Source organism: Lipophrys pholis (genome assembly GCF_963383615.2).
Source record: "Lipophrys pholis genome assembly, chromosome: 7".
Lineage (NCBI taxonomy): Eukaryota > Metazoa > Chordata > Actinopteri > Blenniiformes > Blenniidae > Lipophrys > Lipophrys pholis.
In genome coordinates, this window is record NC_137638.1 from 26746767 (window position 1) to 26768186 (window position 21420).

Below are 21420 nucleotides of genomic sequence, written 5' to 3' on the forward strand. Positions count from 1 at the left end.
GATGTTTTCCTGACGAGGGAGAGTGGAGGAGCAACAGTTTCGGGGGAAAGTCGACACATTAACATATCTTACACATAAGCACGATTTGTAAGCCTCTGTAAGAACCGCCGACGCCCTGTTGAACATCAAAGGTGTCACAAACAATCATCATCCAGTGATAATGCTGGAGTCGTACCTGCTGGTAATGATAATGGAAATCACTGCACAGCGCTACACATGGCAGAAATGTATACTTATTGAAATTATTTTTCATCACAGAACAATTGCGGCCACACTGCCGGAGCCCACGGCCCTGTGAGTCATGAAATGTAAATTTTGAAGCGAGTTTACTACACGCCACGTGCCGATGGGACACCGAGAGGCAGCCAGCGCAAAATTAATGTCATAAACCTCCACATGTGGAGAAATTTCACCCACTGGCAGCCATTAATTTTACAGGGCTGACATTTGCATTTTTTCCCCCTCAATATGGGAACCAGTATGAGGCGGCTTCTGATCCATGTGACATTCCTTACAGTTCATATGCCAGTCACATCTGTGTGTCAGAGGGAGAATTCCTGTTGATATGCATCAACTTGAATTAGAATTAAAATGAAAAGCGCATCTCTGCCGCTTCCATCTCAAAAGACCGGTCCCAACGCACACCTTACACTGACAAGCAGAGCAACGACTTTCACATTTTTGTGACTTTACTAACGGCATTAAAATACATAAAGCAATGGTATGCCAAGCACTTTTGCTCTGATCTGCACTCACAAGCTTTTTTAAATGCCAGCCATCTTAAACAGCACAATATAGCCAACCAGGTCAATAGTTTTGACACACTGTGCACTTAACTCTGCTTCTGTTTGGGCACAATGCATGTCCTGAGGATTCACAAAGAGGAAAAGGAGAAAGGGGGGAGATACGGTCCGCTTGATGAAAAGGACAAAAGAAAAAAAAAGCTGCAGTACATTGTGTGCCTTCAAAAAAATAGAACCGATCAACCACATCAGGGATTAAATTGGCAAACCTTAAAGTTACAAGTCTTCCCAACAATACGGAAAAAATGACAGTGGGGGGGAAACAGGAGTAGAGTTGGAGCTGCAGTGAGAAAGTATCTGACAGGAAATGAAAAGAAGCAGGATGCGGACATACTTTTTGGGCCTGTAGTCAGGGATGGTCCTGTCCAGGGAGATGCGATCACTGAGCTGAGCGTTGTAGCCGTACTCTTCATACTTCCCCTCGGCATCGTGGCTGTCCTCTCCCAGAGTGGCAGCAGCTCCCCCCTGGCCAAGACCCCCAGGTCCCTCCACCAGCCCCATGGGCTTCGCCAAGCCTGCCAAGAGAATGAGACACAGGGAAGATGATTATATAGATGTAAACGACCACACACACACACACACACACACACACACACACACACACACACACACACACACACACACACACACACACACACACACACACACACACACACACACACACACACACACACACACACACACACAGTGAACAGGAAGAGACAGGTGAGAAGCGGGGCCATGTGGAGGGACAGCTGATTGACATTCCCTGGCAGTGTGATAAGACCGGTGTACGGCAGCTCGGAGGCTCAACGGGGCTCATCCACAGGGCATCATTACACTGTCTGTCAATAAAAAAGCTGCAAAACACCCACACGGACGCAGACGTCACAGAGATGAGCCGAGCATAGCAGAGGCCGAGAGACACAGCAGTGGAAGAGCCGACACCACAATAGAGAATTTACAGTGCACAGCTGTAAGTCACATACAGAGAAGCAGGACTGAAACTGCCTGCAGGGAATCGAGTCTGAGAGAGAAAAACTGTGTGAAATCCACACAGTGAGGGATTGAGGTTCTAATTATACCTGGGTTGTGAACACATTCTCCATGCGACACCATTGTATGACCACATAATGCTGTGATGATGTGAAGTGAAAACAGAAATTAAGATGTTAATCACTTTCTGCTGATACATTGAGAAAAAAAACAACTAAAATAGGAGTCTTATTGGGGGGAAAGAGACATTAAAAGGGAAAATGTACACCTGATTTACTGTCGTATAACTAAAAAACAACAACAAATGTAATTGGCAAGATTATAACCGTGATGAGTGAACTTTTTCAGAAGACCTGTTTTTTATGATTTGCTGTGTTTTGATTTAATGTGCAGATGCTACTGTTTTTCAGCAGCAGTCTGAGTAATTAAATTTAATTTTCCCATCAGCATTTTCACTATAAACTGGATACAGAATCTAAAGATATTGAAAGCTAATTATTCGTACTTTTTAAACAACCCCAAATCAGTGGTTGGAATCATTGTGCTGAAAGCAAACTGAAAACGTCATGAACACACAGACTAATCAAAAGTGTTCATATTGTTTACTGAGGAAGAAAAACAGACACGGGTGAAAGTTAAATAATTCAATAAAACTTTCGAATCTTTGGATATTCACTCGATAGGAAGTGAATTCATTAGTGTGATTTTGCGTCTGTTTTTGAGCCAGATTCGACAGAAATATTTACTCAAGTTGAAGTATACATTCTAAAATGTATTTACAGTAATAACAACAGTTTTAAACCATTTTTTTGGGACAAATTCACAATGCCTTTGAAAGTGTTTTGAACCCTTTTCTGGTGTTATTTCTGGTGGAGAATGGTCATATATACATACTCCTAAATGCACACGCACACATTAAAACCATAATTATTGTAATAATATGTTTGTCAGTCTGGACACACCAGCTTATTCACAAGTAATGACCCAGATCACGATTCAGCTTGTGTCATAGCGTTGTCAGAAACTAAATTGGTTTCAACAAAACCAAAAGAAATAACAGTTAAATAACCTGGCAGGACATCATGAATTATTTTTTAAAATGTAAATCTTTGAAAAAGACATTTTTGTTTTGAAATGGTAACAGGAAGTCAATTATTGATTTAACTGTTACTGTCAGCTGCTTTGAATTGTTCTCACCGAGGTTAAAACGAGGTAATATTACAAGCTTTTGACGGGATGAAGAGGTTGACAATGAATGTAGGGAATAAAAGTAAAACAGCCAGATAAGTAAAGACTAACGTTTCAGTGCAGATATCGACTTGAGTACCATAACAAAGTACTTTATTGCGGGGCTCCTCTGCTGACAGTCGGTCAAAAAACCCCACTTTGGTTGATATGAGCAGATGTTATTTCTACTTTTATCCTGTTTGCAACAAAGAACTGAAGACTGTCTGTGCAGCAAGCGGTGTCACATGATCTGCATTAATGTCAACATTTCCCACATTAGATCAAGCCAAATCGTGCATTTCCATCTCTGCTTAGTTTCTACAGCTTTTGAGAACTTGAAGGAACCTGGGATCCACATGAGTCCTCATGCACGTCTGGGCCGAGTGCAAAGTCTATAGTTGACTTTTCTTTGGCTGAAAACGCAGCTTAACGCACCGCTGGCATTGAGGGGTTACTGGAAACAAGCGAAGGCAGTGGCAGCAGCTTCACAAGCCTTTCAGCAAAGCCCCTCTCAGACCTGCCCTTTTAATAGTATTAATTTGACCAAATTTGTCTGTATATTGAATCCCTGACAAATCTCTTCACAGCTTCTTTAATTTCTCCCCTCTTCTCTCGATTTCTGTGGTTTTCATGCCTCTTGCAAAACATTGCACGACCCCTCGGTTTCTAATCTTCAGAAGGATCTTTCTTCTTCCCCGTATTGCACGAGAACTCTGACTCGCTTTATATGGAGCAACTTCTTTAAGTGGATTTCCCTTTAAGTTGAGATCACAAAGATGGCAAACTAATTAACTGCTCTCTCTCAGAGTGATACCACTAGTATGAAAAGATATGCAAAACAAGACAGAATCTTTATTTATTTATTAATGGTTTTACTGGCTTGATTCTTCTGAGATCTTTCTGGTTTGTCTGGTAAAATAAAATGAATCTATAATTCTTTCAATAAAATATGAACGGTTCCAAATAAAGCTGAGATCTCAGCTCGATTTGTTTCGCTTGTGATGTAGCTGAGGATTTAAACAATGCAGGATGAATTATTTTTTCCAAGTTGCTTTTCAAATTCTTAAAAAACTTGAAATAAAAACTTTAGTTGCAGGAACTTTGTCTAGAAAAACTCATTTGTCTTGGGCGGCAGTGGCTCGGTTGGTGTAGTGGGTTGCATCCAAGGTTGACTGTTCGATCTCCCGTCTCTCTAAAGTGAGATCAGGAGCTGAAGTGTCCTTGGGGAAGACACTGAACTCTGAATTACCTCCAGTTGATGCGTGTGTGTGGGTGTGAGTGTGTGTGTGTGTGCAGCACTTGGAAGCTGCTGAAACAGTGAAAACGTGCTCTATAAGTGAAATCCATTCAGCCATTTGGTTACATTATTTCCATTCTGACCAGAACGGAACAATTTTTTTATCAATAAGACTTTTCCACACTGTGATTGGTGATCAGCTCTCGCCTCTTTTGCCCTCAGGCCTTGTGCACACGATGTGAAAATGGATCATTTTTGTGTTGTTGTTTCAGAAAAATGTTGCTTTCACACGGTTACATTTTGAAAACAATGTCCAACTACAAGGAAACAGCAGAAACACTAACAACGATATTGTTTTCATGTATTACCACTAGTGGGTGCTGTTTGTTTGTTTTATTGTAATGAAACCACACACGCTTACAGGCAGAGAACAATACGCTATAAACATTAACAATGGAGAGTACAGAGACGTTTGACGAAGATGGATTGTTACTCTCAACTATAAAACTACCAAGTCCCAGGAGAACATGAAAGTCATGACACCTTGGAGGCCGCCATGTTTTTTAGTGTCCGCCCATTTACACATGGGCGGAAGAACTTTAAACTACGCCCGTTTTGCAATTGAACAGCAGCACCATGCCAGAAAAATTGTCCCTATTTACACAGAGACGTTTTTGAAAAGGCTCCGAGCAGCGTTGTTGTGTAAACAGGGCCTCGGTTAGCTGGGATTGGCTCCAATGCTGGATGAAACTGTATAGAAGATAACTAGAATATAGAACGATGGATGGAGCCCACACTTCTTGGTCTTTGCCAGCTGTGTCTTGACTCCACATTCTCGCTCCTGCTACGTCACCTTCCTGAATCCTGTCCAGTTGAATGACTGTTTGTCCGCCTCATTTAGGTATTTTAGAAAACTAGTTTCTGTTCTCTCATGTGACCTTTTGTTTCAGTATCTGTGTTTATGTGGCCACTTTTTTGTCAATCTGATTGAATTATTTCTCATTGAGGGATTAGAACTGAATAGTGAGAATGAGATCACATACACAAGTACTCAGATTGATGTTTGGGTTTATACGCACAGCAAATGTCAGTGGATGAATCCCATAATGCTTTGCAGCACGACACTGGCCATTTGTTGGAGGTGCACATGATACTGCGTCCAGCTTTACTCGGAAGGCCACTGGTATCGAAGATGGATTTGTTTTCTTTTTCTTTTCATGTTTCTTTAGAAACTGCAAGACCGAAGACACGTTTTCCCTGTTCTGAGTCTGATCTGGAAGAAACAAGTACAAAATACTTTTTCCTGTTGAGTGACAAAGTTGAGGACCAGTTCCAATTTGTCATTTAAATTTTTCTCACATTAATGTGCGTGAAATGTCACTTGGCGATATTCTGATGCACACAAAGCTCCAGCAGTGGAAAATAATCTGACGTGCTGGTTATGTGGACTCTGATTGGACCAGAAACAGAGTTACACTGAATCCTTCGATCTGATTGTAATTCAATTTGATGAGGCCAATCTAATAAAATGTGACGTTTGCATGATGCAATCGAATCACCGTTGAATTGGATTAGCTGCAGTCAGTTTAAAAGATAAAAACTGTTGGGATCCAAAGACGATGGTGGAGCACATGACAGACTGTGCAAATCATTGGTTTTCAGGAAGTCTCACATATCATAAGGCATACAACCAGTGCATCTGTTACATGTGCGTTTCATCTTCATCACATTTGCATTGCAATCAGTTCTACAATTGGAGCCTATAGAATGAATATCATTTTCATCCTCCACTTATTCCATTTTCATTATCATTTTTCCAAAGAAAGATCAAAAGTAAGAAGGCACACTGAGAGAAGGCATTGCCCTTTTCCATCCCCTCTCCCGCTCTTTGCAATTTGCTCCCTATGCAGAACTATATTGCCTTCTCATTAAAGTTAATTTCATCCCGTAGTTTTGGGATCCAGCCATCTAGTAATACCAGCTTCGTCTCCCACAGGCTTGTTGGAGGGCTTCAGCCAATCCCTGCTGACTCAGACCGGGTGCACCTTATACAGACAAACACACAATCGCACCATGTTTTCCCAACATTCATTTTGTCTGGTAGCCGAAGCCGGTTCGTCTCGCAGATTTCTTTTGTGAACTTTAGTCTGACATTGAACCACCAGATGTTACACTGAGCCACTGATTGCTAATTATAGCATCATTATGGAAGCAGCATGTAACACCACCAGGACCATGAAGGGGTTGTTCAAACAGTGCCGGTCCCATGCAGGTCCTTTTATCTCACAAAGATCGCCTGAAGTGAGGCCAGATTGTCGGCCTGTGTGCTTCAGTGACGAATGAGAAAAGGGTCCTTTGTCTCCTCCGATCACATTCCGCTTCTTTCGTCTGACACAACTAAATTCAGCACAGGATTTAATGTGATGGACTTAAAATACCCCTGTGCTCTCATTAAAATGACTCATGACTGATTTTTAACAAGCTGCCACTTTGATGCTGTGACAGTGACATTTTCAAAAAGGGAAGGAGGAAAATGGGGGTGCTGTGTCAAAACCGAAATCTTCCATGATGAAAAAAGCTTGTTCAGATCTCTGAGGGGCTGTAAGAAAATGATCCGGCTGAGGCGGGGAGGCTGTTTGACTTTTGATATTTTGTAAGTCCAAGTCCTCTTGGGAGACAATCAGCAGCACTGTGCCAGTCCTATCTCTGTTTCACCATCACCAGAACGAGTTTGTTTGTGCTGAAAATACATGTCTATGGAGTACTGTACATCTATCTTATGAACTAATATATTGATTCTTTTAGATATTGATTTAACCCAGGTTGCTGGAGCAAATCCCAGGCGACATGCAAACTCAACACAGGCCAAGCTTGAGCCAAGACTGAAACTGGGAATATTGTCCTTGTGAGTCTCAACTATCTTATATACACACACAAACAAACTGTCAAACACTGAAAAGATGCTGCTTCATTCTATTATGTTTGGAAAATTTCTACTTGTGATTGTGATCGGAAGCTTTCATTCATGGTATCCTGATCCGAGTGGCTGGATAGAAATAAACAGACAGGTTTCCCAAAAGTCCACCAATAGATCACTATCTTGGCTGCCAGAGTTGTGATCCATACAGACGTATTAATGAGTCATTTTGTGAATAGAATCAAGGTTTTATCAAACTATATAGATGCTTCAAAGAGTAGCACCCATCTCCTCCCACAACTGCAAAGACATTAGTGACTCTAAATTGTAGCTCTGGATATAAACGTGTGTGAAAACTGAACAGGAAACTTTGGAGAAACATTGAAGAAATGACACGATAAAGAACAATAGCACTGAGACACCAGGGACCGTTTGAACAGCAGGGAAACACTTTGATGAGTTGGGAATACAATCATGGAAAATATATATTATAAACGCAGGAAAGCAAAGCAAAACACTTAACATTGGGGGTGTGGCATGGACAAACTTGCCTTCTGGGTCCTGTAAGCCATTAGGAAACTGATACAGGGGCATTATTGTTGTCTTGAGACGTAGTAAACAAAACCTTTATGTTCTACATAGAATGTGCTGCAATAAACTCAATGAAGACGTTTATTTGTTCGGCGAGCTTCCCAGTCAACGGCTTGTGTGATTGAGATTCTTGGCATACTTGTCATTGACTTCCCACACATATGAATGAAGATAAATACCATCATACCTCAAGAGTCAGTTTTCTTTATTGTAGGAAATCTCAGAGAGAGAAAAAAAGACATTAAAAAAAGGGGAAAAAAAGACTATAAATCTGGGTCATGGAAAGATTACGAACTCTCACTCAGCAGTAACTTTGCACAATAGATAAACTTTACCGAGTTCGTTGTTATGGGAGCATGATGTCACGCGTCAGCCTTCAATGCTATTTGACTATTTAAAAATTCCCAGAAACTGAGGGATCATGTCAGAGAATCGTTATGCCAGCCAAGCCTCCAGTGTGGCCTCCGCAGAATAATCGCGCTGCGTCTGTTCTCCATATCAACAGATGGACACACAGACAGTAAGTAAACAGCGCATACCAATGAAGAGCTCAGCTCTCAGCTTCACCCCTTCAGGAACCGCGGGGTAATCACCATATTTGGATGGCCTCAAATCCTCGGGTGCTACTGAAGATTTGTAATTGGAGCTGAATGGTTGCAAACTGGCTTCTCCCGTGAGAGGGATTTAGCGTGCCCTGCACCAGCCAGTGCGGTGGCATTTTGACAAGCATGGGTGGGGTTCACGTCACGGACCAGCCATCTGGCATCGACGCCCGTGTCACACAATAATACAGATATCCTCTGGAGCCGGAGACTCCAGTCTGGAGGGTCTCTCCGTCTCTGTGTGAGTCTTGGAAGCGGGACAGCGGCTGCCAACTTTGTTTTCTCATCACTGCGTTATTTTTGCCTCTCCCTGTTTTCGAGTGCCTCGGTTTGACTGATGGGGAATTTTATTATGGGATGGAACCTGTGAGTCTGATCCGTCAACAAAAGTGTAATTATTTCAGAGAGACTATTTTACCATAACGGGTTGTTTTTTTTTGTTCTGTCTTCAGACGTGTAAACACAAGTGCAATGAACCGACGCTACAGAGAGGATTTACTTTTAATTGTCCTGGTTTTGATGTAGTTTTTAATTAGAAAAAAAAAAAAGCTCTGCAAGTATCTTCAGGTGTAAAAAAAAAATTGCTCTTCCTCGCTTTGATTTGCCTTTCATGTTTTCTTCATTTTGCACCAACTTACGAATAACAAAAGAAAAAAACATGAATATTCATAAATGATTCAAAGCAGGGTTTTTTTGTTGTTGTTGTTTTGTTTTTTTAACACCCTAACATTTCTTTCCTAAAATGGATGACTAACTAGCAAAAATAGACTCATATAAACCAAGATCTTGAAAGACAGAATTGGATTGTGTTCGTCTGTGGGCAGTGTCACACTAAGACAACGCTGAGGATTAAAATCTCTCTGACTAGACGAGTTGAAAATGACTTTATGATCCAGTGAGGCACTTTGTGTAAAAACAGCGAGGAGGCGGTTATGTCTTGGACCAGAAAAAAAAAAGGATGGCACTGACAGGAGGCCAACGCAGCATACTGTAGTATTACAACCAAGTCAATGTGGATAAAGACACTTGCACATGCAAACGCAAAATTCCCTTTGGAAAACCCGATAATTGTACGCTCCCACAATATAGGAAGAAGCTTCAACTATGATGTATTTGTACTTCGTATGGAGCTGCTGGTGGACCACACACCCAAAAATTGCAAACGAGAAAAGGAAGATATCTACAGCAGCGGCGGGCAACCAATTCTCCCAGGGGGCCGCTTGAAAAATGAACACGACACGATTCAAGTAGACTTGAATTTTGCTCAAAAAGAATATTTTTGTTGTTGTTGTTTATTTTTTACACAGTTTACACAAACTATTGTTGCATTACTTTGTCTCAAGATCTTTCCTGTTCTTTGTCTGGTGATCATAACCACATGTTTCTAAATTTTCGGTGAGGTGATCATTCTAGATGTAATTAATCCAATCATAACTTGCCGTTATGGCGTGCATCTTATACAGTAGTTTTTCATTTCAGTCAGGATTTTTCAGTGCCATCGTCCTGAGGGCCGCTCAAGCAGAACTGAGGGACACTTTGATGCCGAAGGTCTGATCTACAGCGGGTGGGAACAACCTGCGTGGCTGTAGGCAGTGAAGACTGTTCGCCCTTCAGCCCATCACCACAGACAGTTCAAGGTGACGGAGATGAAGATGTGTAGATGTACAAAGTGTAATTCGCAGCGAGGGATAAGCATCACATTATAATCTTTAAAGTTTATGTACAAATTCGGAGTGAAACTCTCCCAACTGCCTTTGAATTCACTCGCATCACATATCATTCTCTCACAACATGTGATCCTAAATCGAATGCTGGTTATATATTTTGACCCACAAGCAGTAAATAACGTTCATCCATGTGGAACAGTTTGAAGCTGCAGTAAGTCTTTGCAGTTGATGTCTCTACAATGTTTGTAGACATGCTGTAACCTGTGAAACTAAATATTTTACATTTACAGTTACATTTGCTTTTTTAATTAAATCACTTTACCACATTGTTCTTTTATCTGATTGTTTTTTTATTTTATGTGACCTTGCGAGCTTTCTTCCTTCCAAACAGGTCCTAGTGGCACAACGAACAAACTAATTACACAGAAAATGTGAGGAAAAAGGTGTTTAGTAGATTACTGCTGGGCAATAAATCTTACAGCAATGTAAAAGCCAGTTTTTGTCTCTTGTAAACATTACTGCACCTGTGAGGAACATGAGTTTTGTGGGACGAGGATCCAAGAATTCAATCAACCGGCTGTGTGATTGGCAGCGCCCAATGCTGATCGATATCAAGATAAGATTCTGCAGCCATCTCCACGGTGCAAAGAACTAAATTTCTCCCCCAACATTACGACTCTGTCCCCCCCAGCAGAGTGTTGTTTATCAGCAACAATGCAAGAATTCGGGAGAGGGAATACTGGAATGGCTTCAAACCCTCGGAACATATGTGGGATTAGGATGAAGGAGAGTGGGGCTGAGATGGTCTGATGACGTTCAAAGAAGAGAAAGCTAAAACTGGGACAAGGAGCTATCAGCGGAGGAAAAAACAGGAGGAAGACTAAAGTGGAGGAAGTTGGATAACACTGGAGCGTTGAGGGAAAACGTCCCGGACGGAGACTGTTGTTAGCAGCGACTCCATTGTGAATGTAAAGGAGAGGAGTTTTTCTTTCTTTATTGTTTCCTCCTGCCTTTGATTACACCCAAAACATTTGACCTAAACATTCAAATTACATTAAAAAAAAAATCCTGACTTCCCACGCTTTACTCTTTCATTTACTTTTATTCACAGTGCCGTTGCACTTTCATCGTTTCACTACGCTGCAATTACAGTTGAACATCTGCTTCTTCCTCTCTGACTTCATTCTCATCCAAACTGTCAGCTCAATGTTTCCTCTGCAACATCAGGCACCAATTTCAATCTCATTGTGTCCGAGCACGCGTCTGTCACCGCGCTTGCTCCTCACAATCCATTTGTCCAAATCCCTCTGACATAATACAGTAAATCCATAACAGCGATGAATAATACAGTAACCTTCAGGGTCTGTCTGATTTGCCCTTTATAAGACAGAGACTCAAATTCAAAGACGACCTCATTTTTAATGAATGATTTAAGAGCAAGAGTGGGTCTATGTGTGTCCAAAGTGATGCAGCAGAGCCCTAAATATTGATGCTGTGGGGATGAAGGCGATTCAGCAATATCGTCAAGATGGGGGGAAAATAATTTGTTCTAGAGAGGTTTAAAACCTTCAAACGCAAAAAAAAAAACCCCAACAAATCTATGAAATATTGAGAGCTGGGAGTGAAGCTGCAGTAAACTGAGCTGTGCTACTCAAAATGGGAGGAAGATTTTAAAATTGGAAGCTCGAAATCTCCAGATTCCCACCGAACAATACTATGTTGTCCTCTTAAAACATTAAAGGCACGCAAGAGCCTGCGTGAGAGTGCAAGTTCACCAAATATAGAGCACCAACAGGCCATTAGGTTGACTTTTTATCATCCATCCATCATTTATACTGCTTTATCCAACCCAGGGATGAACGGTACTGGAGCCGATCCCAGTTAACTCTTTACATCCCAACACTGTGCAGACTTACAGCCTATTTAGAGCGGGGATGTCTAACATAAAGACACGTGGGTCAAAACAAGCCCGAATGAGGCGTCAATCCAGCCCGCCAATACACCAAGCCAATTATATAAACATCTCAAAGGCCAATATAGATGTTTTAACAAATTCCTTAAGAAACAACACTGAGCCCTGAACTTAGATATCAGTGCTGCTGCCATGAAAGTTATCAACCTTGTTGCTATTAAACGAGCCTCAAAATTCATGCTGCCAGTGTGAGTTTGTAAAAACACGCATAATGCAACAGCTATAGGAAAAGGTTGGTGGACATTTAACTGTATTTTGCACCAAAAGGTTTCATTAAAATGAGCTTTATGTTCACATTCTACTCATTTTCCATAATATTTGTTTGGTTTGGAGAAAATATAGACATTTGCATCACGTATACTCTGCACCACAACAAAGAAAAACATTCAAGTTTAAATTTAATGGTTATTATTGCTCCATCTTACCGGTCCGGCCCACTCAACATCAAATTGGGCTGCATGTGGCCTCTGAACTAAAATGTGTTTGACAGGTATAATTTAGATGCTCCAACCAAGCTGAATCGCAGGTTCCTGGACTTTGAGAGGAAACTGGAGTTCTTGGAACAAACCCACGTGCACACACAAATAGTGATCACATGCAAATTCCAGACAGAAAACCCTCAACTGGAGCTTCCCTTAGACATTTATTTTCCATTTGTCACAACAGTTCACATGAGCTTACAACTGCTTGTAAGTGTAAACTTTAATACAATATTCCTGCAAATATTTGCCTTCAGCTTCATGCTTGTTCGTTATACTGCATATGAAACTAGCAAATACACATCAGCATGTATGTTGTGTATGTTGTTAATGCTGAATACATCAAATATTTATAAAAATCTAAGGAGGCCAACAGCTGTTTCTGCGTCACAAAAATATTTGCAGACGAACTGTCATCAGTCGTTGATCAGATTATGCACGACATCTTTTTCACGAGTTGCTACCACACGTGGTTTAAGCCCCGCACATGTGTAGAAGTTACTGTTTACACATGCGTACGGCTCAGTTTTCATGTAAAACAGGCCGTGTGCACTAAAGTGATCCGCGGTCCCTATCTGGTTTTCTTCTACTATCAAGTCACGTAAGGTGCCGTGCTTCAATCTTGAACCACGGTGAGTAAATAGCAAACTTATTTGTCTGTATTTGTGTACATTTGAACAGATTTGTAGTATGGAAATGTCGTAGCTCTAACAGCTTGAAGGTGCTGTTCAATCATTTACGCACAGATATGCAAAATCCACACAAATCTTCCACCTCTGAGGCTTTTTGCGTGCGCAGATCAGTGGCAACTGTCAGATTTAAAAGAATTCCCGTTCTCTTGTTCTTTGTTGGATGAAATGTGTCAGTCTGGTGACGGGTCAGCAGAAAAATATATATTCTGCAAACTCCCCACTGCACAAAGTCACCTCCGGTCACACTCAGAGGCAGCCTATAGTTATTTTATTTAAATTCTGTTCTTTATTTCTCTCTGGACTTTTTATTTTTTCTCCCAACATTGAATGTGACTTCTAAACAAACAAAAAAAATCTATGAGGATTTATTTTCCAAAACATAAGTTTCAAATTGAATTTGTATTTATTTTTTATTTTTTTTAAATGTATACCTTTTCTTTTTTTACTCAGCTCATTTCAGAACCTCAACTCTTAGATCGCCCCTCAAGTCATGAATTTTAATCCGTAGTTTTACATGACAAGATCACATTTTATACAAGCACCTTTAATACGAGTACTTTTACCAAATCTGACAATCCTTTGCGATTATTGTGGTGTATTGTGAAGTAATTGGCACGGGAACAAATGTGCATGACTTTGTTAGAATCATCCAAAAAATAACTGGCTAAACAATCAAAGTGTAAGACTTATTGAAAATTCATTCACATCATCAGCTTATCAAATCCCCCGCTGTGAGTGGATCCCACCAATAAATGTTGGTAATGTAATCACTGCATGACTTTAAACCGGCGGTATAAATCAGAGGAATGCTCGCTCCATTTGAAATTGACATTATTTTTCGGCGGCTGCCGCCTGATTGTCAGGTGAGCCGCTGAATTCATTATCATGATTCCTAAAGGCTGAGCTGCACTGATACTTATCTGTTTCTGAAACTGTGCCATCAACCAACGCCTCATTTGCATACCATTATTGGAAGATGTTTCATTTCACAAGGTGTGGCGCCCCTGCGAGCCGCCGCCATTACAGACAACATGCGACCGCGATACGTATCATTCAGATACAGTCTGTGCACGAGGCGTGTGTCAGCACGGAGGGGAGGGAGTGTGACATTTCTCCTTTCTCATCAAGTCGTTGCCCCGGCAGGCTTAGCATATAAACAGCGTCAGTTTCTTTGCCATAATTGGGCGTTATAGATAAGACGCATATCTGGCGCTGCAGCTGGGCCTGTGAGGCTGCCATCCCATCAGCACCTACGCGCCGGGAGAAGGCCGGGAGTGACATGCATGGCTGATGACGAGGAGCCTCGGTGTGACCGTAAGCTGTGGGACAACAGCCCGGCTCAAACAATGACGCACCCGGAGTTGGTCAGGCAACCAGAAACGAACAGTAGCACATTCACTGGCCGACAGCAATATGTTTTTCAGGAGTATTTTTAGAGCATTCAGCTTCAGGTGACAGAACAGTGGGAGAGAAAGAAATTCAGCCAAAAATATGAAAGTCAGGAGTCGAATCCAAACTGGCGATGAAACTATCAGAAGCAAAATGATCAGGTGTTTTGGATTTAAGATTCTACTGTACTTTTTTTTTTTTTTTTTAATACCTTGATTTTGCATTTAACCATTTGCTTTTCAACTTGATCCAAGAATACTTGACTTTTGATCCCTTGATATATATGGAACAATTGTAATAGTCAACTTGCTTTTGTCATTGTTCACTCTTTATAAAGTGAGAGGCCATGATTGGTAGTTTTCACATATTTGTCTTCACAGGTATTACTAACTAACAATTGTAATTATATAAAAGTCAAAAAATACGTAATTAAATAGCTGAACAATGATATATGTATATATGGATTGCTCATGTAGGATTTGTGTTACAGATTAGGATAGCGCACATACAAACATTTCTTCCTGTCATTCAATGCACCACTACACAAGGATGATGCATTTAGCGACAAATACACTTAAGACAAGTTCAATAGAAAGTATGTCCTATTTTCACACGTACATTCAATTAACCATATATGTTCAATTCATAGTACTCTACTTTTTATGCTCTAATCCTCAATAGGGTACCTGTATATGAATTTGTATCATTTTGAGATTTATAAAAACAAGAACTGGAGAAATATTTGGGATTTTGGTCAATCGAAACTGACATATACTGACGATGACACTGACCTTAAAAGACAATAAACTAAAAAGGTAAAGAAAAGAATATTGTAATTATCCTTCAAAAACTTAGAATAAACATTTTCAATACCTCAGTTTAACCAATGAGAGCCAGTTCGAGGGTTCAGTGCTTTGCTATGATATTTCCAGTGGTTTGTGGTTAACAAACCTTAAATTGATAATTTAATCAGGTTTCCTCTGCGTTTGACTGAGAAAGTTGAACCTCTATTTGAGATCACTGACCCTTAAAAACCCTCATCACTTGTTGCAAAGTTGGATTATTTTTGCCTCTTTCAAACTCGCGGTACCTAATCTTATTTGTGTATCGTGCTCATTCAGGCTCACAGGACTCAAGCAGGTAAGTACTACAAAGGATGCATTTGCAGGTTCTGATGGAGTACTTAAGGTCAGAATGTCACTTCATAAGCTTGTTAACAAGCTTAAACCCCCGTCATCTGATTACCAAAAGCTGGTGGCATCCTCGGCAGAGCCGAGCGGCGCTGCTGATAACCCTCGCGTTGCTCATTTCTGCACAGAATGGGCTGCAAACAGAGCTTGACCGTTGTTTTCTTGTTGGGAGTCTGGTGGCCGTCCATCAGACAACCATAAAAGAGGAATTCTCTGACTTGTTTATGTCCTTCAAATCTAATTGGCCCCGGCTGCAGCTCCCGTGCCGTGCCATTGGTAGGCAATAAACAACAGAGGGAATGGGCAATTACTTCATATCGCTGCTGGACATGGTAATAGTTATTGGCGTACTGAGTCCTCCTCTCACCATAGTTATTCCCAATAGCCACAGAGTACAATTTGTGGTCTGTGCACGATTGAGAAAAGAAGGCCGTTGACCTGGGCATACGAGGGTATGATTAAGTATGCTATTAAAGACCTTCAGACAAATCACGGAGGGATTGTGACAGCCAGCAAATGTGTCCAGCCTGCGTTGCACTCCAGACTCTGTCAAGAAAAATGACACAATTTCAAACGCTGTCTTTTTTTTTTCTTTCCTGTTTCCACCTTGGACGGCTCGAAGAAATTGTTTGCAAATTGTAAATTTCAAATCGTCGCTCATATTGATCATTTATATTTGTTGGGTTAATAAATTCTGCAGCTTGCAGACACTGAACAAATCTAATTTATCAAACGCATTGAACATTTTTCTGAATTGCTGCAGGAACTCATTCCTGGGACCTGAAATGTTTTGGTTTTAATTGCACATTCCTGTAGATTTGCACTGAGTTTGTGGTTTGTCTTTCTCTCGTCTCTCGGTAACTGTTACCCTCTCTGGATAAACGGTGTCCCAGCTACTTGAACTCAACCCCACAGCACAGAGGAGTCAGTTTTGACAATCATTTGCAAAACTTGATATAACTCTTTTGGACTGTGTATGTCAAGCCATAGAAGAAATGAATGTCACCCGGCCTACACTCGTGAGGAATTGACAAATGCATTTGACTTGAAGTATGTAGAAAAGCAGCATTTCAGATTGAATTCAGCTGCTGCCCCGCACTCTAAACACAAGCATGAATGTGAAGAATTTTGCAGAGGCCGTGTGTTTCTGTCCCACAGCTGTAATGAGCCACTGTGTGGGTCCGGCTGCAGTGACTGAGAGGATGCATTGTACTTTTTGAGAGGCAGTGATTGCTGGCGGGATGCCAGATGCCAAGCATAACTGGAACTGACGGAGTGACCCTCAAATAGCCGCAGAAGCTCCGGCATAATAACAAGATCATGCAGAAACGGTCCACGGCTGCACTGAAGCTGTGAAACGTCCTTAAATGCAGACAGCAGTCAAATGGACTGTCAAGCTTTGTCATCTTTTGTTTTTATTTCTAACTCGGAGCAAGACATTGTATTTTCATTTATATAAAAAAAAAAAAAAGAAGAAGAAGTTTACTTTCTCATGACATTTTCTATGACAGCTTGTATGAATCCAGGGTTTAAGAGCTTTCAGCAGCCTGCATCATAATGGGATATTATAAAATCTCTGACCTCTACTGGTGACCAGCATGAAATACAACAACACAAGAATAAATTGCTTCTTTCTGCAAAACGCAAATCAACTATTTACACGGAGAGATGTTCCATTTTTGGCAAATAAGCACAGTAAACTAGTAAATACACTGATATTCCTGAGTGAAACCGATCATGAACCACTGACAGTGAGGCTGGATGTCTCTGCTGCGTACAACATAGCACATCAATTCTATGCATTTGAATATGTTCAAAATTTTGTTTTGTTTTATGTGTGCTTCCACTTATTCTCAATATCTTAAAAGAAGACAGGACAGCACAGAAATGTGCTCCTTTAATCCGGAAAAAGCTTTGTTTTATTGGAACGGTGACCTGGACAACAGTCAGTGAAGGAGCACAAGGAAATGTCATCAGTGATCCAATGTGTTCTCAGTGTTGCTGTTCATCACACAAAGATATATTCTGGTTTGGAGTTAGAGAACGAGTGTACGCTCAGACTTAACTCCTCATTGGAATAGAAAGGAAATTGCTGAAAAGCAAACAAACAAACAAAACAAAACAGTGCTGGGGAAAAATAGGAAGAACTGTAAAATTACAATCAGTAAGATAGTAAAAAGATAATTTAACTAAAACTGTATTCTCCTTTACACAAATTGAAATATTTAGAAATTTCCATTTTAATATACATTTATAACCAGGAACATGAATGTTAAAATATGCAGATGTTTTTGATAAAGTTTGGCTTTCTAAAATTGATTCAGAATCTATACAATCTTTCCCAGCATTATCAAAGTTACAAATTTGATTTAGCCAATTACTTTATAAGGATGAGGAGGATATAATTACCCAACTGTCTTTGTTGTGGTTGTGGATAGTCAGGATTTCCCTGAAGGGAATTAAAACCACGAGTCAGGCAGAGTGAGATGTAACCTGATTTTAAAGCTCGCTGCCGTGCTGAGGAGACCGAATCTGCCCCACAGACTAATGGCCATGTAATGAAATACAAGTCTGTCATTCCTTTATAGAGCCATTACATTAGACTCTCCTTCAAAAAGTCAGACTGCCTGTTAAATCTGATACGTTTCAGCAGCTCTGCTGCCTCCAGTGAGATGACAGGAGCTGCTGCTGACACTCAGACTTCCTCTGACTTGGATTGTAAACACAAAAGAACAGACCTCAGTACTTAAAGCAGAAGTTTGGATGCAGTTAAGTCAATTATTGGATGAGCCTGTTAGAGCCTGATAGGCTGTTGAAGATACAGTCCAGTGAAGCCTGCCAAGAGGGGACATATAGAAACTATTGCAAAGTAATGCATCATCCTGCTTCATTAGCCTCTCAATAAGCATTGCTCCAGGCAGCAGACCTTTGCCCTCCAACAGGTTCTAAAGCGTGAAGATGAATGAGGCTGCAGACTGAGAGAAGAATATACATGAGTCATGGTCCAGAGGACAAACTCACCTGGGAACGATCTGAACAAGTAATCTACACTCAGCCAGACCTATCTTTGGTAATAGGCTGGTTGTCTACACGCCACCTAAGGGCATCACTCACCGTTTAACTGGTTGTAGACCACATCCTCCAGCCTCTCCAGCCTCTGGAGAATGGACTGCCTGTCCACCAAGTTGGAAACTTTGCCATTCCTGGCTCGCAGCCTCTGGTCAGAAATGCGCCCGATCTGGATGAGCTCCTCGGATCGGTCCTGAATCCTGCAGTACACCGAGAACAGGATAATCCCCACGAACACTAGGATGTTGACGGTCAGCAAAGTTTTGATTTTGCGTGCCACAGCCATGAAAGAGGGGGATTGTCTGGCTGACTCAGTCAAGCCCAGCAGCGGTTCATGTGCCGGTGGCCTGCGCGGTTGTCGCCTCGCTCCTGCGTGTGTTTACAGGAGAGAGGAGAAGGTCAACCGGTGGAGTGGCAGCTTTCAGCACCGCGGACAGCTCCGGGGAGGCTGCGCTCACTCCCGGCGGCGCGCCGCAACTTCAAGGTGGCGGGGGAAAGGTTGCTGTGGTCCGCGGTGCGCTTCTCCGGAGATCCGGGCAGTGCAGGACGGGGAGGGACGGAGGGAGGGAGGGAGAAGGGAGGGAGAAGGGAGGGTTTGTGCGCTACCAGCGAGAAACGTTGCCCGGGAAGGCGTTCATCCTCCTCCCGCAACGTGGTGAGTCCGCCAGCTCCTCAGCCGCGACGCGTCTCGTCCATCTTCCCGGGGACTCGCTGCAACAGCCGCTCGTACGGACGCATCTCCGGACGATCCGATGACATCTCCTCTGAAGACGCTGTGCCCGCTGGATCCGGTGAAAAATAAACCCGAGGAGCTCGAGTCCACAAAATATGTGCACGCTCAAAAACAAGGCGGCGTTTCTCCCTCTCTCTCTCTCTCTCTCTCTCTCTCTCTCTCTCTCTCTCTCTCTCTCTCTCTCTCTCTGTATGTTCGTCCCGTCAGTCCATTGCTGTCCGTCTGTTGTGGGATGAGTTGGATTCGCCCTGAGATGCGGAGAAGCGGCGCAGTCGCTCGGTGTCGGTGGGAGAGATGAAGCCGGGCTCTGGCATGTTGTCTCTCCTTCTCTCTCTCTCTCTCTCTCTCTCTCTCTCTCTCTCTCTCTCTCTCTCTCTCTCTCTCTCTCCCTCTGCGTCCTGACGTTCACAGGCACAATCATGAATATTCACGAGCCGGAGAGGAAAATAAACAGCGTGCATCCGTGAAAGGGGCGCATACACTTCCACTTGGTTAGCGCAGCCTCGGACGCGTGTATCCGGCTGGTGAACTGTGAAAACAGATTTGTGCGATTTGATCCGTAATGCGCAGGTTAACAGTTTCCACCTCACCTCTGATGCCATTGCCACGGGCAGCCTCGAAGTTTCACGTCCATGGGTTTTTTTTTCTTAATTTCTTTTTGATGTGTAGTTGTTTTTTTTTTAAAATTTGCATCTGCATGCATGGTCAACTTCACAAGTACAAATTATAATGATAATTTCACCAATCACATGCCTGTCTGGACTTGAAGCTCCATGTCATAGAATAAACATGCTGTAAGCCTTTAAAGTGCATGGCCCTTTTCAGTCAAACCCATCGGGAGGACAGATAGTATTCATTTATTCATCCATCCATCTTCTATAGCTCTCAGGGCTGGAGGGTGTTGGAGCCATTTGCCCCTGTCGGGGTTGGAGGCAGGTTTCACCTTTGATACAGTCCATCACAAGGAAAACAACGTTAGATAGACACTCACATTCACATACACACATACATTAAATTACAGACACCAATTACCCTTGAATACATGTTTTGAGACTAAGGAATGAGAATATGCATATTTTATTCAGAAAGGCCCGGAACCAAGGATATTCTCAATATGAGGGGAGAACCAACTCCTTAAGAGACCTGCATACTTTAAATTAAACCTAAACTCTTAACATATGAATATTCCAGACCAATACAATAGTGCCATAATAACATTAAAATGTAAACTTTACCATCATTCTTTAGTTGTGGTGCAGAGCAGGCTTTCTTCTTGATGAACATGTCTCTTTAGTCTGCCTGGACTTATTTAAAGAGAACTAAAACCTTTCTAGACTTTGACTCTTTAAACAACACCTGGATCCTTTATAAATACAGTATATAAAGAACTGGGCTCTTCATAAAGCAGACATGTTTATGTTACACAAGACTCAGACTCTCAAAACTACACTTGGGATTCATAAAAATACCAGACCTTGAAAAAAACAAAAAAACAAGCGAAATCTCACACTGTACGCCACACCAATCTCTGTAACCTGCAAAGCAGAAACCCCTCACCAATAACTGACATTTGGAGGCATCTATATATAGATCCTTGCTGGGTTTTAACCATTAGCCATTTTCAAGATCCTTTCTACTCCATGCTGTCAAACCTCCTGCCTGTGCAAGCTCTTCATCTCCAATTTCAAATGAGTTATGGCCCGAGTAAATCATGTACAAAGAGATCCTGTCTCACTGTGTACTTTTGCCTGATTAGGCAAACCCAGACATGGCTGCTGCTGCCCGGAGCACTTTGATCCCACTTCACGCCCACCAGAAGATCTCATGCTCTTCAGGTTATTTGCTGCTTCACTATAATCAGATGGTGACTGTGCGGC

The 21420-nt window shown here is 41.8% G+C and overlaps 1 protein-coding gene across 1 annotated transcript in view; it reads right to left on the reverse strand.

Annotated features, from left to right (window-relative positions):
* galnt9 (polypeptide N-acetylgalactosaminyltransferase 9) overlaps positions 1 to 19875 on the reverse strand; it is a 112653-nt gene extending 92778 nt beyond the window's left edge. The window contains exons 1-2 of the mRNA XM_080466796.1: positions 18856 to 19875; positions 1138 to 1318 (exon numbers count right to left, since the gene is read on the reverse strand). Of these exons, the coding sequence (XP_080322922.1) occupies positions 1138 to 1318; positions 18856 to 19096 (422 nt within the window). The 5' untranslated portion in view covers positions 19097 to 19875. The remainder of the gene's footprint in view (positions 1 to 1137; positions 1319 to 18855) is intronic.
* Positions 19876 to 21420: the final 1545 nt, after the last annotated feature.